This window comes from Macaca mulatta, chromosome 1 (assembly GCF_049350105.2).
Source record: "Macaca mulatta isolate MMU2019108-1 chromosome 1, T2T-MMU8v2.0, whole genome shotgun sequence".
NCBI lineage: Eukaryota > Metazoa > Chordata > Mammalia > Primates > Cercopithecidae > Macaca > Macaca mulatta.
In genome coordinates, this window is record NC_133406.1 from 178,880,083 (window position 1) to 178,903,394 (window position 23,312).

Sequence of the window (23,312 nt, forward strand, 5' to 3'; positions counted from 1 at the left end):
ACACTGGATATCCAGCACAGTGCCCAGCACATAGTAGGGACCAGTAAATACGTGTCTGCTTGAAAGAGAATCACAAAATATTATAAAGACTTTTTACAGGGAAGGAAGAACATGAAGTCAAAACCAATGAAGAATTACAGAAAACTTCAAGGAAAAGGGGCATTTAAGTTGCACTACAAAGGAAGACATTCAAGCAAAAAGAAAATATAAGGGCAAAGCTAGGCCAGATAACACAATGGATGAAAGATATGGTCAAAAGGTTGGATTTAACTGGGTAATCAAGTGGAAGTAGTTAAAGGTTTTAGAAGAGAAATGACAGAACCAAAGAAGTGTTTTAAGAAAATTCATCTGGCAGCAATGAGAAGAATCTAAAATGGTGGTAGGACACAAAGTGGAGAGACTAATTTAGGAGACTCTTATGAGGGAGAGGAAAGGTAGGCCCCACTGAAGATATTAGCAATAGGACTATACAAATTAGACTAAAAGACATAAGCATTTCCCCTCTAACTAGCAGGTTTCTATGAGAAATGGGCATTACTTCACATAATCCAACTGCAGAACAATATCCTCCCTCTCAAGATCATTAGGGCATACTCATTACTTAGTCTGTCTTTCTTTTCTTTTCTTTTCTTTTCTTTTCTTTTCTTTTCTTTTCTTTTCTTTTCTTTTCTTTTCTTTTCTTTTCTTTTCTTTTCTTTTCTTTTCTTTCTTTCTTTCTTTCTTTCTTTCTTTCTTTCTTTCTTTCTTTCTTTCTTTCTTCTTTTTCTTTCTCTCTTTCTCTCTCTCTTTCTCTCTTTCTTTCTTTCTGTTAGAGACAAGGTCTCACTCTGTTACCCAGGTTAGAGTGCAATGCATGATGAGAGCTCATGTCAGCCTCGAACTCCTGGGATCATCCATCCTCTAACCTCAGCCTCCCAAATAGCTGGGACTACAGGCATGTACCACCATGCCCAGCTAATTTTTTAATCTTTGGTCGAGGTGGGATGTCTTTGTTTTTTGTTTTTTTGAGACAGAGCCTTACTCTGTCACCCAGGCAGGAGTGCAGTGGCATAATCTCAGTTCACTGCAACCTCCACCTGCCAGGTTCAAGCAATTCTCCTGCCTCAGCCTCCCGACTAGCTGGGATTACAAGCATGTGCCACCACACTCGGCTAATTTTTATATTTTTAGTAGAGACAGGGTTTCACCATGTGGACCAGGCTGGTCTCGAACTCCTGACCTCAGGTGATCCACCCACCTTGGCCTCCCAAAGTGCTGGGATTACAGGCATGAGTCACTGTGCCTGGCCATAGTGGTGGGGTTTGACTATGTTCCTCAGGCTGGTCTCAAACTCCTGGTCTCAAGCGACCCTCCTGCCTAGGCCTCCCAGAGTTCTGGGATTACAGGTGTGAACCATCATACCCATCCAGTTTTTCTATTATACTAAATTGCAAAGTTACTATGCAGTCTTAAATAAAAAGCATTATTGGAGGGCTGGGTGCAGTGACTAAAGCCTGTAATCCTAGCACTTTGGAAAGCCAAGGTGGGCGGATCACGAGGTCAGGAGTTTGAGACAAGCCTGGCCAACATGGTGAGACCCCATCTCTACTAAAAGTATGAAAAAGTTAGCTGGGTATGTTGGCATGTGCCTGTAATCCCCAGCTACTTAGGAAGCTGAGGCAGGAGAATCACTTGAACCGGGGAGGCAGAGGTTGCAGTGAGCCAAGATCTCGCCACTGCACTCCAGCTTGGGTGACAAAGCAAGAATCCATCTCAAAAAAAAAAAAAGGCAATATTGAGATTAATAAATTGATGTCTAGAACATCTACTATCTGGGAAACAAGAAAGTTTGCTAAAATAATATGCCTGACTTAATGTTAGCTGATAGCAGCCAATATTCACAGAACAGGTACTCAGCACCAGGCATGATGCTTAGTGCCTCACATGCCTTCTCATTCAGCCTCACAACATCTCTGAGAACTAGACCTCATACCTTCAAAGGAAGGTATGAGGTAAAGGAATCTGCCTGGTGTGACACCACTAGGATTTGGGAGAAATGGACTTGAATGCATCCAAGCCTAACTCCAAAGCCCTTGTTCTTTATACGTTAAACAATTCCCCACTTTATTCACTGTATTTATTATGTAAATTCTGCTGTACAAATATTGCTGATTACAATAGGGAAAATGCCTATACATTAATTTTTGTTGTGACCTTGTATTGTACCGAGACAGTCTTATTTTTTCTTTTGTCCCAATGAATAAAAATTAAATAAGTCAGCTAGCACTTAGTGTTATAAGAAAATAAGATTTATTAGTTTGCATTCTGACAATGCAAGCCAAAATCTGTAAAATGTTAAAAAGCACATTCAAGGGTTCCCAAAAGAGATATATACTTTTATTCTTTTTTTTTTTTTTTTTTTTTTTTTTTGAGGCGGAGTCTTCACTTTGTCGCCCAGGCTGGAGTGCAGTGGCACCATCTCGGCTCACTGCAAGCTCCGCCTCCCGGGTTCGCGCCATTCTCCTGCCCCAGCCTCCCGAGTAGCTGGGACTACAGGCGCCCGCCACCGCGCCCGGCTAATTTTTTGTATTTTAGTAGAGACGGGGTTTCACCGTGTTAGCCAGGATGGTCTCGATATCCTGACCTCGTGATCCGCCCGCCTCGGCCTCCCAAAGTGCAGGGATTACAAGCGTGAGCCACCGCGCCCGGCCTACTTTTATTCTTTAAAATTGTTCCATATGTGTCTTTACATGAAAAAAAGCCTGCTATAATTTTGCAATATCAATAATCTGGTCATAAATCCCCTCATAATTTTCAAAAATAATATTTTTCAAATAAATAATCAAATCTTACTTTAAACACTCAACAGTAAATCTCTAATAAAAACTCTCAATTAATTGGCTACATCACCAAGGAACACAAGACTCTCCATCACTAAATAAATTACACCTAATACTTCAATTTGGCCTCCATATTAAATAATAATCTTAAACAAAGAGACCCACAGGACATTGAAAAGAGAAAAAAAAAAAAAACCTTCATGAAACTTCTTGTTTAAACATGTTAATGCTGCATTCAGAGATATGATCATCTTTTTTAACTATGAAAAGTAAAATGGGCCAGGCACAGTGGCTCACGCCTGTAATCCTAGCACTTTGAGAGTCCGAGGCAGGTGGATCACCTGAGGGCAGGAGTTCAAGACCAGCCTGGCCAACATGATGAAACCCCATCTCTACTAAAAATACAAAAAAAAAAAAAAATAACAGAGAGTGATGCTGAGCACCTGTAGTATGGGAGGTGCTGAGGCAGGAGAATCACTTGAATCCAGGAGGCGGAGGTTGCAGTGAGCCAACATCTGGCCACTGCACTATATAGCCTGGGCAACTAGAGCAAAACTCCATCTCAAAAAAAAAAAAGAAAAAAGAAAAGTAAAACGACACCTTCTAAATGTCTTTACACTTCTTACAATCAATGGCATTATTCAAAATTAGGTATTTTTTCAAATTTGCAACTCACTGTTTCAGGCAGAGTTGTATCAGTTAGGCTGCTAGAAGTACTGCTTTTTGTGTGGATTGGTTCCCTGGCCACAATCAGTTGCAATGATCCAGTGGTTTGTTGTAATAATGCAATTGCTTGCTGATGGGAAACGTTCTGATCCAATGGTGTGTGATTAACAGCCAATATTTGATCATTTTCCTTTAATCTTTGATCCCTTAATCAAGTAAGAAAAGAAATTTTTGTTTTAAGTGACCTAATAACCTGATTTTAAAAAATCTATTATTCAAGTTAAGCAGTTTGTTGCCTATGGTACTACTTCACTTAGTACATTTATCAAATAATTAGTTAATTATATAACAGAGCTCCTCAGACTGTTTTTCACAGAAGTTATTAACTAATTACCTAATTTGGTAGTGCATCCTTAAACACATGGACACATTTTAAAAGCCATCTGCCTAGAAAAGTAAACAAAAACAATCTATAGGACCCCATCGCCAAGGTTTTGCAAGTATGGACACTGCCTCCATTACTGCATAAACCCAAACCTCCTGAACCCCTTCCAATCTGATCTCTACCCATACCACACTGGGGTAACGATATTTTCAACTACACCAATAACCTCCTCTCACCCCATCTTCACTGTCTACTTGTCCAACATTTATCAACAGAGGCCAAACCCTCCTTGAAAATTCATAGAGATTACTTCCAAATTTATATCTGAGCATGGTCTCACTCTTATTTGCCCAGCTGGAGTGCAATGGCATAATCGCAGCTCACTGCAGCCTCAGCCTCCCAGGCTTGGGTGATTCTCCCACCTCAGTCTCACAAGTAGCTGAGACTACAGGTGTATACTACCACGCCCAGCTAATTTTTGTATTTTTTGTAGAGATGGGGTTTTGCCATGTTGCCCAGGCTTCTCTTGAACTCCCAAAGTGCTGGAATTACAGCCATGAGCCACTGAGCTTGGCCAATCTGAGCCCTTGTAATCTCTCCCAAGCACCAATCTCCCAACTGCTAACCAGGGTAAGAAGATTCTTTTTAAAAGAAATTAGCAAAATCTCTAAAGAAAAATAATATTTACTGAGCACTTATCATGAGTCAGGTACTATGTTGAGTGCTTTACATGCATTATCTCACATAATCCTCACAATTTCCTTTTAAAGTACTTAGTAAATTTTACATATTAAGGAATTGAAGTCTAGACAAGCCTAGCATCCTATCAAGAGTCAGATTCTGAAGCACAGTCTTGAACTTCTTATGCCAAAGTGCATCCTAAAGATAGCCTAGGACTTACTCTGTCCTGGTTTACTGTATTTGATTTTATTATCTCCCAAACACCACTGATACTCTTCCTCTTCCTGTTTACCCATTCTCACCACAATTCTTGAAGAAACACTGCATTAGATGCCAGAATAAAGATGCAAAGTCATGGAAACTTATTAAGTTTGAAATCTGAGTTGGGGAGACTAGAATTAATCCCCCATGAATGGAGAATGTGAATTCAAAAATGTATTATCAACTAAGAATTTTATAATAATATACTGCCATTGTTGCTATTATTCTAACACGTGCATTGGAATAGCATATTATTAAATGAATAATAAACCAAAGACTGGAAATCAAACAGAGACAAAATAAAAGGCTTGCAAATACCCCTTAAAACATAAAAGCAAATACAACATGGAAGATAACATAGACTTGAGAGGCCTCTTAATTGACAATAAGCATAATAAATCAGGTAGAGTGACATGACCACCAAAATGTTGTTATAATCTTAAGAATAATAAACAATGTAATATGCAGAATGAGAACTTCAATATTCCTATCCTACTGATCAGTCCGTAGCTAAAATAGCATGTTGAACTGTAAGAGAGGGAAATAGTGTACTAGCTTTGCAGTCAGACGGTCTTGAATCACATCATGGCTTCAGCATTAACAGCTCTGTGACTATAGGTTGACCACTGAATCTCTGAATCTCAGCTTTCTCATCAGTAGAACGGAATGATGATACCTATATAGTGGAACTGCTGCCATGGGGTACAGGAGGACATTCACGAAAGGCCTGACAAATGCACAGCAAAAACTAAAGCAAGTGTTAGCTGCTATTGTTACTGTTTTTATGACTAGTTTTTCACTCTCTTTATAATAGTCGTCAGAATTATCAGGAAACAATTAGCAAAGTGAAAATAAACAGCTTCCCCACCTGTCTGCTACACTCCCTGGCTGGACATCCTTCACGAAGATATCAACATTTCCCATATTTTGACTTCTGAGGGCCACCACACTGAATCCAAGGCCTCCAGATGAAGGCCGTTCTATATCTATATATTCAATTTGCCGGCCCTAATGAAGGAGCATTAAAAAAAAAAAGTCAGTGGTGTACATTTAACCAACATACTCTGTCTGCAGAACTGAAATTGCTTAGCATAAAAGCAGCTTCCCCTAAGAACCACATAAACTCAGCATTTCAGTAATAAATCATTTCTGGAAATCCTCTCACTTGATTATTTCAGTAGAGCATGAGAGAGAGTGTGTGCAGTGTTCTGCAACCTCAGGGAATCGGAGGCATTTTCACACTTCATTCACATTATGAGATGAATCCCAAGCTGGCTGGAAACTCCTGAGAAAAATGCCTTTTCCCATAGTAAATTCTGAATTACTTTTTTACACTGAACTTCCCTAAATTCTCTTGATGCAAAGTACATTTTTATTTTATTTTTTTCTTTGAGACAGGGTCTCGCTCTGTCGCCCAGGCTGGAGTGAAGTGGCATGATCTCAGCTCACTTCAACCTCTGTCTTCTGGGCTCAAGCAATCCTCCTGCCTCAGCCTCCTGGGTAGCTGGGACTATAGGCATGCACCACCATGCCTGGCAAATTTTTGTATTTTTTGTAGAGACGGGGTTTCGCCATGTTGCCCAGTCTGGTCTCAAACTCCTGAGCTCAAGCAATCCACCCGCCTCAGCCTCCCAAATTGCTGGGATTACAGATGGGAGCCACAGTGCCCAGTTGCAAAATATATTTTTAAATGAGGAAAATAAATTAGATATATCAAAAATGCCAGTATTTAGCCGAAGTCAGAACCAGCTGCATTTTACAGGGCTCTGTTTTTAATTCTATCGTTGATTAATTGATATTCTATTTATTAGGTAAATTCAAAAGACTCTGAAAAGGCCACCATTTACATGGGTTCTACCTGTAAGAACAGATAGAACTGTTCTTGTGACAGTCAGGTATTTTATTGCTTTAGTTAATAACTGCACTTATAACATGAGAACTTCATAAATGTAATCAACTAAAAACAGCACCACATAAAAATAATTGTTAGTCAGATGAAACGGATAGAAGTGGCCAGGCATGATGGCTCATGCCTGTAATCCCAGCAGTTCGGGAGGCCGAGGTGGGAGGATCACGAGGTTAGGAGATCGAGACTATCCTGGCCAACATGGTGAAACCCTGTCTCTACTAAAAATACAAAAATTAGCCAGGCGTGGTGACATGCACCTGTAGTCCCAGCTACTCAAGAGGCTGAGGCAGGAGAATTGCTTGAACCTGGGAGGCAAAGGTTGCAATGAGCCAAGATTGCGCCACTGCACTCCAGCCTGGGCAACAGCGCAGAAAAAAAGAAAGGGATAGAACTATAAAGTCAAAAACTAGGACCAGAATATTATTTAATTATCACATCTTGAACAGATTCTATTTAACACTGAAACTCGAGTTTATTTATTTATTTATTTTTTAAGAGATAGGTCTTGGCTCTGTCGCCCAGGCTGGAGTTCGGTCGTGTGATCATACCTCACTATAGCTTTGAATTTCTGGGCTCAAGTGATCCACCCACGTCAGCCTTCCAGGTACCTGGAGCTACAGGTGAGTGCCACCATGTCTGACTATATTCTTATTTTTATTTTTGTAGAGATGGGGGTCTCTCTATGTTACCCAGCCTGGTCTTGAACTCCTGGCTGCAAGCAATCCTCCTGCCTCTGCCTCCCAAAGATTACAGAAAAAAGCCACCACGCTCAAACCTCGTTTCATTTTTAATGGCACTTGAAGGTCGAGGCGAACATACATAAAACTAACATGTCCAAAATTTTAATTGTTTATTTAATTTTTAATAGGTATTAGGGGCTACAACTGGATTATCCTTCCAAATGTTTTCTAGATTTTCCAAATTATATTAGTTCTAATTTTCATTAATCATGGGTTTTTCTTTTTTTGTTGTTGTTTTTTGAGACAGAGTCTTGCTCTGTCACCCAGGCTGGAGTACGGTGGCGCAATCTCAGCTCACTGCAACCTCCATCTCCCGGGTTCAAGCAATTCTCCTGCCTCAGCCTCCTGAGTATCTGGGATTACAGTTGCCCACCACCATGCCCAGCTAATTTTTCTATTTTTAGTAGAGACAGAGTTTTGCCATGTTGACCAGGCTGGTCTCAAACTCCTGACCTCCAGTGATCCGCCCGCCTCAGCCTCCCAAAATGATGCGATTACAGGTGGGAGCCGGTGCGCCTGGCCAAAAATCTTATTTTAACAAGAATAGAGATGCATTCAATTAGTCATTGTCGAAAAACTCTCCTTAGCAAGATCTTATCTCAAAAAAATAAATGTTAATTTTTTTTTTTAAAAACTCTCCTTACCACACATGGATACCTTCCTTATGTAATTTTAAGCCAATAAATTTTCAACACACAGGTTAGAAAATGGTGTCAATTCCTCCTAACAATATAAAAATACAAGCAAGCAAAATACATACTAACACATCTTACAGCAAAAATAATGAGTATAAGTTCCTTTGTAAAACTAAAACAGGAGAAATGAAGCTAAATATTTCCATGAGAAGATACAACTTTACCTGAGCCATCTGTTGAATGACTGAGTTAAAGTCTTCATTTCCCAACTTCGGGGTCCAAGGAAATAACCCAGATACAGTGGAGTTATTAGAGGGCCTGTGGACATTTCCATTAGCAATGGAACCATCTGTGAACACTAACAAACCTTTCCTAGAAAAATCAAAGTGGGCTGAACAATCTGAGGGTATATGGTTGAGCTGTTGGAGAGAAAAAAGAATCATCAACAGAAATCTATAGAAAAACTGTTTCTAGTTATTAAATATATTTTGACCATTACATGTATAATTTGCACATTAAATATATACATGGGAAACAAATAAGGTAAAGATAGATCAATCTGTGTATTCATAAGGCTAGAAATTTTTTTAATTTAGTATTACACAAAATGTTTAATAGTTTAAAATTTGTTCTTATTTCCTGCTTTCTACCACTACTTTGTACACTGACATCTTATTACACTTCACATATACAGATGCATCCAGTCATATAACAGTGTAAGGTACTAAACCTTTTTCCATTTATCTATACATTTCCATGTGGGGAACCACAAAAGATCCACAGGTAGTACATAACGATAATAATAACTGTACTTATTGAGTGCTTGCTATGAGTAAGTACTGTACCGGGATGATTACAGGTATTATCACTTAATTCTTACAACAGTCTGATGAGATATCATTATCCCATTTTGTGAGCATAAAAACTAAGGCACACAAGGGCTAAGTAACTTACTCAAGATTAGCAGTAAGTGACTCGTGGAGCCACTTAAACATTGGCAGAAAGAGGAGAATCATGTAATTAAATTATGTGGACATAATTTAAAATATCATTGGTATACAACTGCCAAAACAGTAGAATAAAGGTAACATTAAGAATAAATGTCAGTAGTGAAACCCCATCTCTATCAAAAATACAAAAATTAAATAGGCATGGTGGTGCACACTTGTAATTCCAAGTTACTTGGGAGGCTGAGGCAGGAGAATCGCTTGAACCCCACGGGTGGAGGCTACTGTGAGCCGAGATTGCACCACTGCACTCAGCCTGGATGATACAGCAAGACTCTGGCTCCAAAAAAAAAAAAAGAATAAATGTTAGGCCAGGTGTGATGGCTCACACCTGTAATCCCAGCCCTTGAGGAGATCAAGGTGGGAGGACCACTTCAGGCCAGGAGTTCAAGACCTGGGCAACATAGTGAGACCCTCATCTCAACAAAAAATACAAAAATTAGCTGGGCATGGTGTCACATGCCTGTAGTCCCAGCTACTTGGGAGGATGAAGTGGGAGGATTGCTTGAGCCCAGGATGTCGAGGCTACAATGATCCATGATCACACCATTGTACTCTAGCCCAGGCAAAGACTCTTGTCTCAAAAAAAAAAAAAAAAAAAAAAAAAAAAAAGGAATGTTAATAAAACCTCAGAGAAAAAATTTTTAAAAACCCTGGCTACAGGGATTACATAGTCCAATGCATAAAATATGACTGTGCATATAAGAACTGCAAACTATACAAATATAAAGAATTGCTATTAGGATAGGGTAGTTAGTTACATCCACTCTTAGTCCAACAAATGTGACAGATTTCTGCTGATCTTTGCCAATTTCAGTTGCTACCAGCAGCGTTCACTATTGTGATATTCTATGACCAAGAGAAATACAGAAAGCTAAATATCAATATAGGCAGTGCTAAAATTAGGGTATAAATTCTGGTCTAAAGAAAGCAATTCACAGAAAGACACACGTGTAGAGTTTAATCCTTAATTGGCTATAAACAAATCACTCACAAAAGACTTAATGGGCAAGCATTTTAGTTTATCAGCAAAAACCATTTTTTCCCAAATTTTGTAAATTTTCACTTAACTGTGATAAATTAGATCCAATTATGTTTTAAATTCTGCCCAAATTTCATCTATAGTATAGCTACTATTCAAGTTCAGCTTCCAGAACAGGTGATTTAAAAGTAATTTGCCAATTCTGACCCCAAAACAAAGAATCCAAGAAGAGAGTTAAAACAATTTCTGGTTCGATCTCAGTGCCAAAAAAACAAACAAAAAAATCCCACAACTACTAATTTGCACCCCTCTAAGAAGAGGTGATATGTGTCCCTTACTCAATAATGATGTATTAGAGCCTGCAGAGTCCAGATAGTGTGGTAAATGAGTAGAGGAAACACAATTATATATTTAAATACCAGGTATCCTGCTTCCAAGGAACTTTTAATCAGAATATGCATGAAAGACAATAAATATTTGATAATTAAGAGAAGCGTGACTATTGTGCTATAAGGGCATGATCACTTCTTGTTAGATAAAAGACTTCGGCAGGGCGAGTTGGCTCAGGCCAGGCCAAGCGAGGTGGCTCACGCCGGTAATCCCAGCACTTTGGGAGGCTGAGGTGGGCGGATCACGAGGTCAGGAGATAGAGACCAACCTGGCTAACACGGTGAAATCCTGTCTCTACTTAAAAAAAAAAAAAAAAAGACTTCACAAAGAAAATACGCCTGGGTGAGGTGGCTCATGCCCATATTCCCAGCACTTTGGAAGGCTGAGGTAGGAAGACTGCTTGAGGCCAATAGTATGAGACCAGCCTGGGCAACATAGGGAGACCCTGTCTCTATAAAAATTTTTTAAAATTAGCCCAACTGTGGTGGCACACACCTATCCCAGCTACTCTGGAAGCTGAGGTGGGAGCATTGCTTGAGCGTGGGAGGTCAAGGCTGCAATGAGCTAGGATCACAGCACTGCATTCCAGCCTCAGTGACAGAGAGAAACCTTGTCTCAAAATAAAAAGAAAATATATTTAACTTAAGCACTATTTTATAATTTTGAAGATGTTGAGAATTCTCAAAGCATCTGACCTTTACATATTTAAATAAGTACAAAAACCATATTCTAAAACCAAGCACAATTTTTTTTTTTTTTTTTTTTTTTGAGAGACAGGGTCTCAACTCTGTCATCCAGGCTGGAGTGAAGTGGCATGACCATGGCTCACTGCAACCTGGAACCCCTGGGCTCACACAATCCTCCCACCTCAGACTCCTGAGTTGCTGGGACTACCGGTACACACCACCACGCCCAGCTGCGAAAGAAAAAATTGATTATCGACATTTCTAAATTGTCTATGCCAGTGCTACCCACAGGTTATAGGTTACAGGTCCCAATACAGCCTCTTTGCTGAACTGAGTCCTTAAAGATAATTTGTCTTTGTCTATCTCCTCTATCTTTCTTTGATGGTTTGAATATATTAATACATATATTAACGTGAAACTGATGGGTAACTTACTTGTCCTTTCAGTTGCTTGATGGACTGCTGAAGTGTGAGTATCTGGTTGAAGAGAGGACTCTTTAGTGTCTCATAAAACACAGATAACTTCTCATTCTGTGATGTGTCACCCTTCTCCTGCAATTTCATTTTCAGGCGATCAAGTACCTGCAGGACCTGCAGTTTATCTTGGGTTAAGATGAATAAGTAGAGTAATAGTTAAGTCCCATCTGAGATTCCATTTTAAAATCATTAATTAATTAAATTATAGAACAATATATCCAGTATACCTGTAGCAGGATTTTCAGGCATTTTGAATTATTCCCTTCAATCACTCTTAAAGATACCTAAAGAAAAATTTAAAAATATAAAAGATGAATTTCAATTGTATATGGCTATAATCCTGTAGAAAAATTTAGGAAAACCTCAAGAACATTCTTTATCAAGACTCCACTCAGTGAAATTCAAATTATAACCACAATGAGGTGCCACTACACACCCATTAAGATAATTAAAATTTAAAAACAGACAATACTAAGCGTCGAGGCTGTAAGTGCCTGGAACTATTGTACATTGCTAAGAGAAATGTAAAATGTCACAACCACTTTGGAAAATTGGTAGTTTCTCATAAAGTTAAAAATACACTTACTATATGACCCAGCACTTCCACTCACAAATACTTACGCAGTATTCATGAAAATATATGCTCACAAAAACGCCTGTACATAGAAGTTTATAGCATTTTTATTTATAAAAACCCCAAAACTATAAAAACCCAAGTGTCTAGAAACAGATGAATAAACAAATGGTATATAATATTCAGAAATGAAAAGGAAAAATTACTGATACACACAACAAGGATAAATCTCAAAAATGGTATGTTGAAAAAAGAAACCTGACCCAAAAAAGTCACAAACTGCACTGTATGATTCCATTCATATGAAGTTCAAGTACTGACAAAACTAATCTACAATTATAGATAAATTTACCTGGGGCAGGGTGATAGGGAGTTGACCATGACAGGCTTCAGAACATACTACTCTCAAAATATGACACCTTGGCATGTTGCATATTTTAAGCTGAAGGAATCTGAGAAACAGCAGGTGCAGAAAGGACTTCCCCTGAAGCAGATCATAGGATCCTCGTGTGAGAGGTGTCCTCTCTATACCCAGAAGATAGCAGCATCTTAATCTCAAAAGACAGAGTGGCTAGGTGCAGTGACTCATGCCTATAATCCCAGCACTTTGGGAGGCCGAGGAAGGAGGATTACTTGCGCCCCAGAGTTTGAGGCCAGCTTGGGCAACACAGTAAGAGCCCATCTCTACAAAAAATTTAAAAACTCAGCCATGCATAGTGGCACATACCCGTAGTCCCCGCTGCTTAGGAGGCTGTGGCAGGAGGATCACTTGAGCCCAAGAGGATGAGGCCGCAGTGAGCTATGAGCCACTGCACTCCAGCCTGGGGAAAAGAGTGAGACCCTGTCTCAAAATTTAAAAATAGAAATAGAGGAACACCCAGAGGAATCTGAACAAACAGGCCTTGTTAAGTTTTTCCCAGTTTACTCCTCTTAGCTCATATCCCTTTCTGTCCTATCACATTCCACAACTCTTCCTTCTTCATCAAACCTAACTTAAAAACACTCAGGTTTTACTGTTTCTTCGGGTCATTTCCTTATGAAGGCTCCCATGTCATGTAAAACTTACATTAAACAAGTTTACATGTTTTTCTCTTGTTAATCTACCTTTTATTACAGGGGCCCCAACCGAAAACTTGGAAGGGTAGAAGCTATTTTCCCTCCCCTACACTGGGAAGGGGTTCAAGGAAGCTTTTTTGGCGTGACGGAAACATTCTGTGTCTTGAAGTGGGTACTGTTTACACAGATGTATATATTTATCAAAATTTATTGAACCAGGCCAGGCACAGTGGCTCACTGTGATCCCAGCACTTTAGGAAGTCAAGGTGGAAGGATCACTTGAAGCCAGGAGTTTGAGATCAGCCTGGGCAACAAAGTGAAACCTCATCTCTACAAAAACAAAAAAAATTAGCCGATGTGGTGGCTTGTACCTATAATCCCAGCTACACTGGAGACTGAGGTGAGAGGATCGCTTGAGCCCAGGAGGTCAAGGTTGCAGTGAGCCATGATCATGCCACTGCACTCTGGCCCGGGTGACAAAGGGAGACCCCATCTCAACAAAAAATAAAAGAAAAATTCCCGAGCTGTACAAATGATCTCAGACTTTTACTAGCCATCTATAGCTCAAAAGAAATTACAGGTATGCTGCGGCTCACACCTGTAATCCCACACTTGGAGAGATCGAGGTGGGTGGATCACCTGAGGTCAGGAATTCAAGACCAGCCTGGCCAACACAGAGAAACCCTGTCTCTACTAAAAATACAAAAATTAGTCAGGCGTGGTGGCGCTCGCCTGTAATTCCAGCTACTCGGGAGGCTGAGGCAGGGGAACTGCTTGAATCTGGGCGGTGGAGGTTGCAGTGAGCCGAGATCATGCCATTACACTCCAGCCTAGGAAATAGAACCAGACTCTTTTTCCAAAAAAAAAAAAAAAAAGAAAAAGAAAAAGAAAAAAGAAACCACTCAAAGTGGCATTCTCTATGGATAATGTTTCCTTAATTCTAGTGATTTGATGAAATTAACCTAAAATGTAACATAATTAAAAACTCAAAAGGCTAGCAAAACCCTTTACTATGTATGACCAAAATGAGACATTTTCAGTGATTTTTACTAGTGATACACACTTGTAATGAACCATCAAAGAAATATGAGTATTATACAATCAAAATTTTCTCACATCAACCTGGATATGGTGGCTGAATGAGATCTTTATCTTCTAATTCGAGATCATTGAGCAAAAAAGCATATTGAAAACCAATAAAGGATGCCATTGGCATTGATAAAAGGTCTAAGTATTCCATCCAAATGTTCACTGGATTCAATGGGAATACCAAAAGAAGTGCTGAATAGAACATCAAAGAAATACTTCTGATGCGCTCAGCATCTCCACTGTACAACTCATACAACTACCCAGCGAGAGGTAACTGTGAATAACAGAAGGGCAGTCATGACAGCACTGTACTCTCATATAGCAGCATACAGCCCAACAGGACTGACAGGAGCGGTCTGCTGGTCATCAACACATCAACCTCTCCAAATCAAAGAATGCAAACTAAAACAATAAGATGACATTTTATTTACTGCCAAATCTCAACTGACATTTATTGATTTTGACATTTATTGATTTATTAGAGAAAATAATAGTTTATACTCCAAATGTCATGAAAAAATAGGTGGAAATAAAAATTTGCACAATGTATACTGACACTGCTAAGTTGTCCTAAAAGAGTGTGTAGTTTTTACTTCTGAGTGTCACTCTGAAAGAAATACTGGCAAAGGGGCACAAAGATGTGTGTGCAAGGGTATTTACTGCATTTTTAATAGCAAAACTCCTGGAAAAAGTAAATTATCAAAAGCAATCAGCCCGGGCACTGTGGCTCACGCCAGTAATCCCATCACTTTGGGAGGCCAAGGTAGGCAGATCACTTGAGGTCAGGAGCTGGAGAATAGCCTGACCAACATGGTGAAACCCCATCTACTAAAAACACAAAAATTTGCTGGGCGTGGTGGCAGGCACCTATGATCCCAGCTACTTGGGAGGCTGAGGCAAGAGAATCACTTGAACCCAGGAGGTGGAGGTTTCAGTGAGCTGGGATCGTGTCACTGCACTCCAGCCTGGGCGACAGAGCGAGACTTTGTCTCAAAAAAAAAAAAAACCAAAAAACAAACAAACAAAAAAACAGCAATTAAAATGATGAAATAGGTCTGAATGTATTGAAAAGGGAATGAGGGGGAAAGGGTTAACAGCAAGCCTGTGACTCACTCGTTTAGCTGCAGGGGTGTCCAATCTTTTGGCTTCCCTGGGCCACACTGGAAGAGGAGGACTGTCTTGGGCTACACATAAAATACACTAACGATAGCTGATGAGCTTTAAAAAAAAAAAAAAAAAAACTCATAATGTTTTAAGAAAGTTTATGAATTTGTGTCAGGCTGCATTCAAAGCCGTCCTGGGTTGGACAAGCTTGGGGGATTCTCTGCACGACAGCTGACTTCCTAGTAAACATGATAAAGGTTTATAATAGATAAGAAAGGGTCTCTTATTTTAAAATATCAGGATAGATCTGGTCTCCCTTAACTGCCTTCTGTAAATAATCTGAGAATTTATGGATGTTTGGGGCATGGCTAGCCGGAAAACAGGAGATAATCACAGGCATTTTCTATTTGTGTAACTAAGAGAATAGAGAACTAGAGATTCCCCTTAGCAGGTTCAGTGGCTTTGGAGGCTGAGGCCAGAGAATTGCTTGAACCCAGAAGTTCGAGGCTATAGTGAGCTATGATTATGCCACTGTACTCCAGCCTGGGTGACAGAGGGAGACACTGACTCTTTAAAAAACAACAACAAAAACTAGAGATTCCCAAAACAGAAAAGGCTTCTTTAGGAAAAACATTTGTTAATCCAAAGCAAAAAAATGTGTCCCGAGGTTGAATTTTACTTCTGTAAACAAATTAAGAACTACAGTAGGGCTGGGCGTGGTGGCCCTACTGTAATCCCAGCACTTTGGGAGGCCGAGGTGGGCGGATCACTCGAGATTACGAGTTTGAGACCAGCCTGGCCAACTTGGTGAAACCCTGTTTCTACTAAAAGTACAAAAATCAGCTGGGCGTGGTGGTGGGTGCCTGAAATCTCAGCTATTCGGGAGGCTGAGGCAGGAGAATTGTTTGAACCCAGAAGGCAGAGGTTGCAGCAAGCCAAGATTGTGCCACTGCACTCCAGCCTGGGCGACAAGAGCAAAACTTCATCTCAAAAAAAAAAAAAAAAAAAAAAACACTACAGTAAGCCTATCATAAATACATGAAGAAGTGACTTCATATCAATCATATATAACTGTTTTCAGTATGTTGATAATATGTCCGAATGTAGAAGAAAGTGAAATTTTTTGGAAGTTGTGCCTGCTGGCTGGGGGCTCCTCCAGGAAGGAATGCTCATCTGTGTCTGGCTTCTGCCTCTAACCTCTGAATCATGAGTAAGGTTTGGAGTTGGGTAAGATTTCACATTCATATGAAGATGCTTTGACAATTCAGCCCTTTGCATTAACACAGAGAAGTTATCCAATATGCACAACTGAATGAGGAAAACAGAGTTTCAGAATGAGTGCATTATTTTCACGTTTGTAAGAAAAAAAAAATGTGTGTGTGTAGGTTTCTAGAAGAAGAGTTAAACCAAGCATGCTGGCATGTGCCTATAATCCCAGCTACTCAGGAGGCTGAGGTGGGAGGATCACTTGAGCCCAGGAGTTCAACATCAGCATGGTCAACATAGCTAGATACACATAACAAAAAAAAAAAAGAGATTTAGAAAGATAGTCAATGTAGTAATAGTGATTACTTCTAGAAAGTAGATGTGAGGATGGAGAGATTTAAAAATTAAACTTTCCATTTTACAACCTTACATGCTGCAGGTATTAATTTTATAATTTAAAAACTAGGGAGCCAGGCGTGGTGGCTCATGCCTCTAAACCCAGCACTTTAGGAGACAGAGGCAGGTGGATCACTTGAGCCCAGGAGTTTGAAACCAGTCTGGATAACATGGCAAAACCCTGTATCTACATAAAATACAAAAATTAGCTGGGTGTGATGGTGCACACCTGTAGTCCTAGCTACTCAGGGGGCTGAGGTGGGAAGATCACCTGGGTTCTGGGAGGTTGAGGCTGCAGTGAGCTGAGATAGTGCCACTGCACTCCAGCCTGGGCGACAGCATGAGACTCTGTCTCAAAAAACAAAACTAAAAATAATGAAAAATAGGGCCCAATGCAGTGGCTCACACTTGTAATCCCAGCACTTTAGGAAGCCAAGGTGCAAGAATTGTTTGAGTCCAGGAATTCAAGACCAGCCTGGACAACATAGTGAGACCCAGTACCTACAAAAAAAATTTTAAAATTAGCCAGGCCTGCTAACACATACCTGTGTCCCAGCTACTCGGGAGGCTAAGGTGGGAAAATTGCTTGAGCCCAGAAGATCGAGGTTGCAGTGAACCATGATTGCACTACTGCACTCCAGTCTGACAACAGAGCAAAATTAAAAAAAAAAAAAAAAAAGGAAAAGTGACCAAAAAAATGATGGCTATGACAGTCTGCAAGCCACACAGTGGGATAATTGTACTATAAGGCATATACACACAATAGCAGAGCAGAGGTGTGTACCATGTGCTAAGAAAAATCATAAAGAAAGAGTGACTAAACCCCACCTAAAAAGTTTAGGAGTACTGGAATGAGAACACAACAGAAAACTCTCTCATTGTAAATTAAAAAAACAGTCCGGGCATGGCAGCTCATGCCTGTTCCCAGCACTTTGGGAGGCTGAGGCGGGCGGATCACGAGGTCAGGAGTTCAAGACCAGTCCAGCCAATATGATGAAACCCCATCTCTACTAAAAATATAAAAAACTAGCCAGGCATGGTGGCGCACGCCTGTTGTCTCAGTTACTTGGGAGGCAGAGGTGAGAGAATCACTTGAATCCAGGAGGAAGAGGTTGCAGTGAGCTGAGATCATGCCACTGCACTCCAGCCTGGGTGACAAAGCACCACTCTGTCTCAAAAACAAACAAAAAAAACAGGCCAGGAGCAGTGGCTCACACCTGTAATCTCAGCACTTTGGGAGGCCAAAGCATGGGGATCACCTGAGGTCAGGAGGTCAAGACCAGCCTGGCCAACATGGTGAAACCATCTCTACTGGCCGGGGGTGGTGGCTCATGCCTGTAATCCCAGCACTTTGGGAGGCTGAGGCGGGTGGATCACCTGAGATCAGGAGTTCGAGACCAGCCTGACCAACATGGTGAAACCCCGTCTCTGCCAAAAATACAAAATCAGCTGGGGGTAGTGGTACATGCCTGTAATCCCAGCTACTCGGGAGCCTGAGGCAGAAGAATTGCTTGAACTCGGGAGGCGGAGGTTGTGGTGAGCCAAGATCACGCCATTGCACTCCAGCCTGGGCAACAGAGCGAAATCTTGTCTCAGGAATAAAAAAGAAAAAAGAAACTCTGTCTCTACTAAAAATATAAACATTAGCCGGGTGTGGTGCCAGGCACCTGTAATCCCAGCTACTCAGGAGGGTGAAACAGGAGAATTGCTTGAACTCAGAAGATGGAGGTTGCAGTGAGCCGAGATCACACCACCGCACTCCAGCCTGGGTGACAGAGCGAGACTCCATCTCAAAAAAATAAATAAATAAAATAAAGTAAAATAGCAAAAGTAGAGTGACCATCAGTCCTCGTTTGCTCTTGACAGCCTCAAGTCGCACTTTACCCAGCATCATTATTAATAGTGCTGTATTTCAGTCTCTTTGCTCTCCAAAGTGTCTCGGTTTAGGCCTGGCGCAGCGGCTCATGCCTGTAATCCCAACACTTCGGAAAGCCGAAGTGGACGGATCACTTGAGGTCAGGAGTTGGAGACCAGTCTGGCCAATATGATGAAACCGTGTCTCTACTAAAAATACAAAACTCTGCCAGGCGTGGTGGCACATGCCTGCAGTCCCGGCCACTTGGGAGGCTGAGGCAGAAGAATTGCTTGAATCCGGGAGACGGAGGTTTCAGTGAACCGAAATCATGCCACCGCACTCCAGCCTAGGTGACAGAAAGAGACTCTGTCTCCAAAAAAATAAAAAAATAAAAGTGTCCTGGTTTGAGTAATATATAAGGCTACCCTAGGTTAGTGGTTCTCAAACTTTAGCATGCATCAGAATCACCTGTAGGGCTTGTTATACCAGAAATTGCAGAGTCCCACCCTCAGAGTTGCTGATTCAGTAGGTCTGAGGTAGGCCCTGAAAATCTGCATTTCTAGCAAGTTCTCTGGTGACCCTGTGATGCTCCTAGACCAGAGATCACAACTGAAGAACCACTGCATACAGGTGCAAAAGTGCATGACTTTCTGTGAAAACAATAACTAGCTTTAAAGGACCTAATATAAGGTATCTAGAAGTAGCAGAAAAGGGAAAAAAGACAACTATTACTCCAAGTATAAACTGCAAACTGATGCTTGGCCTATAAAGGCACAGGTATCGAAATTGGGAATGAACATTCAGAAACTTTCCTGCAATATGGCAGAGTAAAATGTCTTACATTTAGTAATAAAAGACTTGGCAGCTGGGTGCGGTGGCTCACACCTGCAACGCCAGCAGTTTGGAAGGCCGAGGCGGGTGGATCACCTGAGGTCAGGAGTTCAAGACTAACAAGGAGAAACCCCGTCTCTACTAAAAATACAAAAACTAGCCAGGCGTGGTAGCGGGTGCCTGTAATCCAGCTACTCGGGAGGCTGAGGCAGGAGAACTGCCTGAACCCGGGAGGCAGAGATTGTGGTGAGCCTGGATCACACCATTGCACCCCCGCCTGGGCAACAGAAAGTCTGTCCCAAAGAAAAAAAAAAAAAACTTGGCCTTATTTTGTATGTCTTTTAAAAATTTCATTTTTTCTAATAACTTATTTTACAAAAATATCAGTTCTTGAAAGATTATAGAGTGAGGAGCCCGATCTTTCACCACTGATAGTCTGAGAAGCACTGATTTAGACAGAGCAATTTGACAGGGTCCTTGTAAATAATGCTAAGCAGACTGGTCTTTATCCTTTTAGCAACAGGAAATAATTAAAGGCTTTTAAGTAGGGAAGTACTGAGTCCAGATTTCTATTTTTAAAAGGTAATTCTGATAATAGTATAGATTAGTGGTCTTCAAACTTTTTAAAACACACATTCCCATCAGTAAAAATGTGTTGGCCATGTATCTCAATTTATTTTAAAATAAACAAATACTACTATACTAACATACGTTTTAAAACATAACATAGAAACTTGAGGGTAAGGTAAAAATGCTAAAGTTTTATTGTCATCTTCCTAAGCTCTTTTTTTTTTTGAGACGGAGTCTCACTGTCGCCCAGGCTGGAGTGCAGTGGCGCAATCTCGGCTCACTGCAACCTCCACCTCCCGGGTTCAAGCAATTCTGTGCCTCAGCCTTCCAAGGAGTGGGGATTACAAGTGACCACCACTACATCCAGCTAATTTTTGTATTTTTAGTAGAGACGGGGTTTCACTATCTTGGCCAGGCTGGTCTTGAACTCCTGACCTCGTGACCAACCCGCCTCGAACTCCCAAAGTGCAGGGATTACAGGCGTGAGCCATCGTGCCCTGCCATCTTCCTAACCTCTTAATGGATCATCTTGCACATTTTGGAGACCACAGTGGAGTATCCCTTGGTAAGGATTAAGGGTAGAAATTGGTTGGCCATCTACCTCTCTTATTTTATTCTATTTTCTTAGAAACAGTCTCATTATGTTGCCAGGCTGCATTTGAACTCCTGGGCTAAAGAGATCCTTCCACCTCACCCTCCTGAGTCGGTGGGACTACAGGTGCACACCATGAAACCCAAGTCTCTGACTCATAATTAGTAAGCTTAAACTATGCCCACAGAGCAGGCCTGGAAAATTACAATTCCATGGTGTAAAGAAATGTCTAGGGAAGAAGATTAAAGCTCTACAAGTACATAAGGCCAGGCATGGTGGCTCATGCCTGTAATCCCAGGACTTTGAAAGGCCCAAGTGGGTGGATTGCTTGAGCCCAGGAGTTTGAGACCAGCCTGGGCAACATAGCAAAATCCTGTATCTACAAAAAAAAAAAAATTAGCCAGGCACAGTGGCAAAGGTGTAGTTTCAGTTATTTGGGAGGCTGAGGTGGGAGAATCACCTGACCCCAGGAAATTGAGGGTGCAGTTAGCTGTGATAGAAAAAGAGTATATGACAAGAGAAGGAAGAAACACAAGTAACTCTGCAACTCACTATCCATCAAACAGCACTCAGGCTAAATGGAACCTATGTCTCACTCAGAGTATGGTCACATGAAATCTTTGGTCATTCAAACTTGACCTGTTTAGTTAAGAAACCAACAGGGCTTATGGAGGGGGATTTCAACTTTGTTGACATGGTAAAACTGAGTCTAACTTGTCATAGATAGGCTACCTACAATTGATCACAGCTAGAAATTAAGATGCCACATTGTACTACTGTCCTTATACTTGGACAGCCTTCAGAGAAGGAGAACTTTATTATGCTTGGGAGCTTCCACTCCATCATTGATCAAGAGAGTTCGTGCCATGAATTTTTCATATCTGGTTCACTGTAGAATGTGATTGAAGGAAATTATTATAATATTGTGGCTTTTTAACAAGGCCTAGGCCGATGGCAATTAATGAAGTATTTGAAGAGAGAAAGAAATTTAATTTTAAATTAAATTATATTCTCTATTTATTTTATTATATTTATTATATATATTTTATTAAACTCTTGATCTGATTAAGATAAAAAACTTAATAAATAAAATACATAGGCCAGGCATGGTGGCTCACGTCTGTAATCCCAGCACTTTGGGAGGCCGAGGCAGGTGGATCACCTGAGGTCAGGAGTTCGAGACCAGCCTGGTCAACATGGTGAAACCCCATCTCTATTAAAAATACAAAAATCAACTGGGCGTGGTGATGCGTGCCTGTAATCCCAGCTACTTGGGAGGCTGAGGCAGGAGAATTGCTTGAACCGGGAAGGTGGAGATTGCAGTGAGCTAAGATCATGCCACTGCACTCCAGCCTGGTGACAGAGCAAGACTCTGTCTCAAAAAGAATAAAAATAAAATATATATAACAGATCAAGAATTTAGGCAAAGTAAGGATTCTGCAAAACACGCTTTTTGAGCTCCCAGCACCTCACAAGAATGTAACTCCCCACTGATTTACTAAGATATATGATATGCCTAAGCTGAAATTTGGGGAGAAAAAGATCACTTGCAATCTCTGTGGGAAAGAACAGGTGTTCGGCCTCTAACCACACCTGTGAATGGGGCAGGTCACCATTAGACCACACATAACTCCCCAGTGGGAATTTTCCAGAGCTCATTGAACCAAGGAGTTGGAAGAATCAATGAGCAAGTGTAAATATAATCATATTTATGTTTATCAATATCAAGTGCAAATATCAATGTCAAGCATAAATATAGTCATGATTTCTGAAGTTATTCAAAAATTGAAGCTTTAAGTTTCTATTGTTTGCAGTACAAAGCTCAGGATGTGTCTAATTATCATTCTTTTGTCCTCAAAGTTCAGCATTTAGGAAGTACTGATTAAATGATAAACAAACTTTCCTAGCCAAAGAATAATGGTTGCTCTTCACCAGTACTTCAAATAAATACATCTGCTGCTATACAAATGCAGACTCAAGTCAGGTGTCCTAGCCTTGTGTTCCTACCAAATGACAAGACCTTTTCCCAACACTTTAAATATAAAAATACTATATTTTGGACCACTATATCCCTGGAATTTTGGAAACACATATAAATTCCAGAACAATCCTGACAGTTTGCTTAACATTGCTTAAGCCTAAGCAATGTTTAAGCAATGTTTAAATCCTCCTGACAGTGAACATTCAGGAAATGTTGAAGTTGAAAGACACCACTTTAAATTCAGAATCTGAAATAAAAACTTGTGAATAGTGCTTCAATGAACATAATTTTTTTTTTTAATGAAATGAAGGCTGGGCGCCATGGCTCATGCCTGTAATTCCAACACTTTGGGAGGCCGAGGCGGGCGGATCACAAGGTCAGGAGTTTAGGACCAGCCTGGCCAAAATGGTGAAACTCTGCC

The 23,312-nt window shown here is 40.6% G+C and overlaps 1 protein-coding gene across 19 annotated transcripts in view; it reads right to left on the reverse strand.

Moving 5' to 3' along the window:
- Nucleotides 1–23,312, reverse strand: part of PATJ (PATJ crumbs cell polarity complex component) — a 424,482-nt gene that overhangs the window by 390,083 nt on the left and 11,087 nt on the right. For 11 of the 19 annotated variants that reach the window (XR_013401362.1, XR_013401361.1, XR_013401351.1 and 8 more), the window contains exons 2-6: nt 11,865–11,921; nt 11,596–11,762; nt 8,321–8,515; nt 5,681–5,820; nt 3,496–3,691 (exon numbers count right to left, since the gene is read on the reverse strand). Coding sequence is in view for 16 of the 19 variants with exons in the window: in XM_077954993.1 (XP_077811119.1) it covers nt 3,496–3,691; nt 5,681–5,820; nt 8,321–8,515; nt 11,596–11,762; nt 11,865–11,886 (720 nt within the window). In the remaining 3 variants the exon portion in view is untranslated. Of the gene's footprint in view, nt 1–3,495; nt 3,692–5,680; nt 5,821–8,320; nt 8,516–11,595; nt 11,763–11,864; nt 11,922–12,938; nt 13,033–15,469; nt 15,575–17,607; nt 17,705–23,312 lie in introns of all 19 variants that reach the window. The other 8 variants (XM_077954947.1, XM_077954969.1, XM_077954885.1 and 5 more) reach the window with 5 other exon arrangements.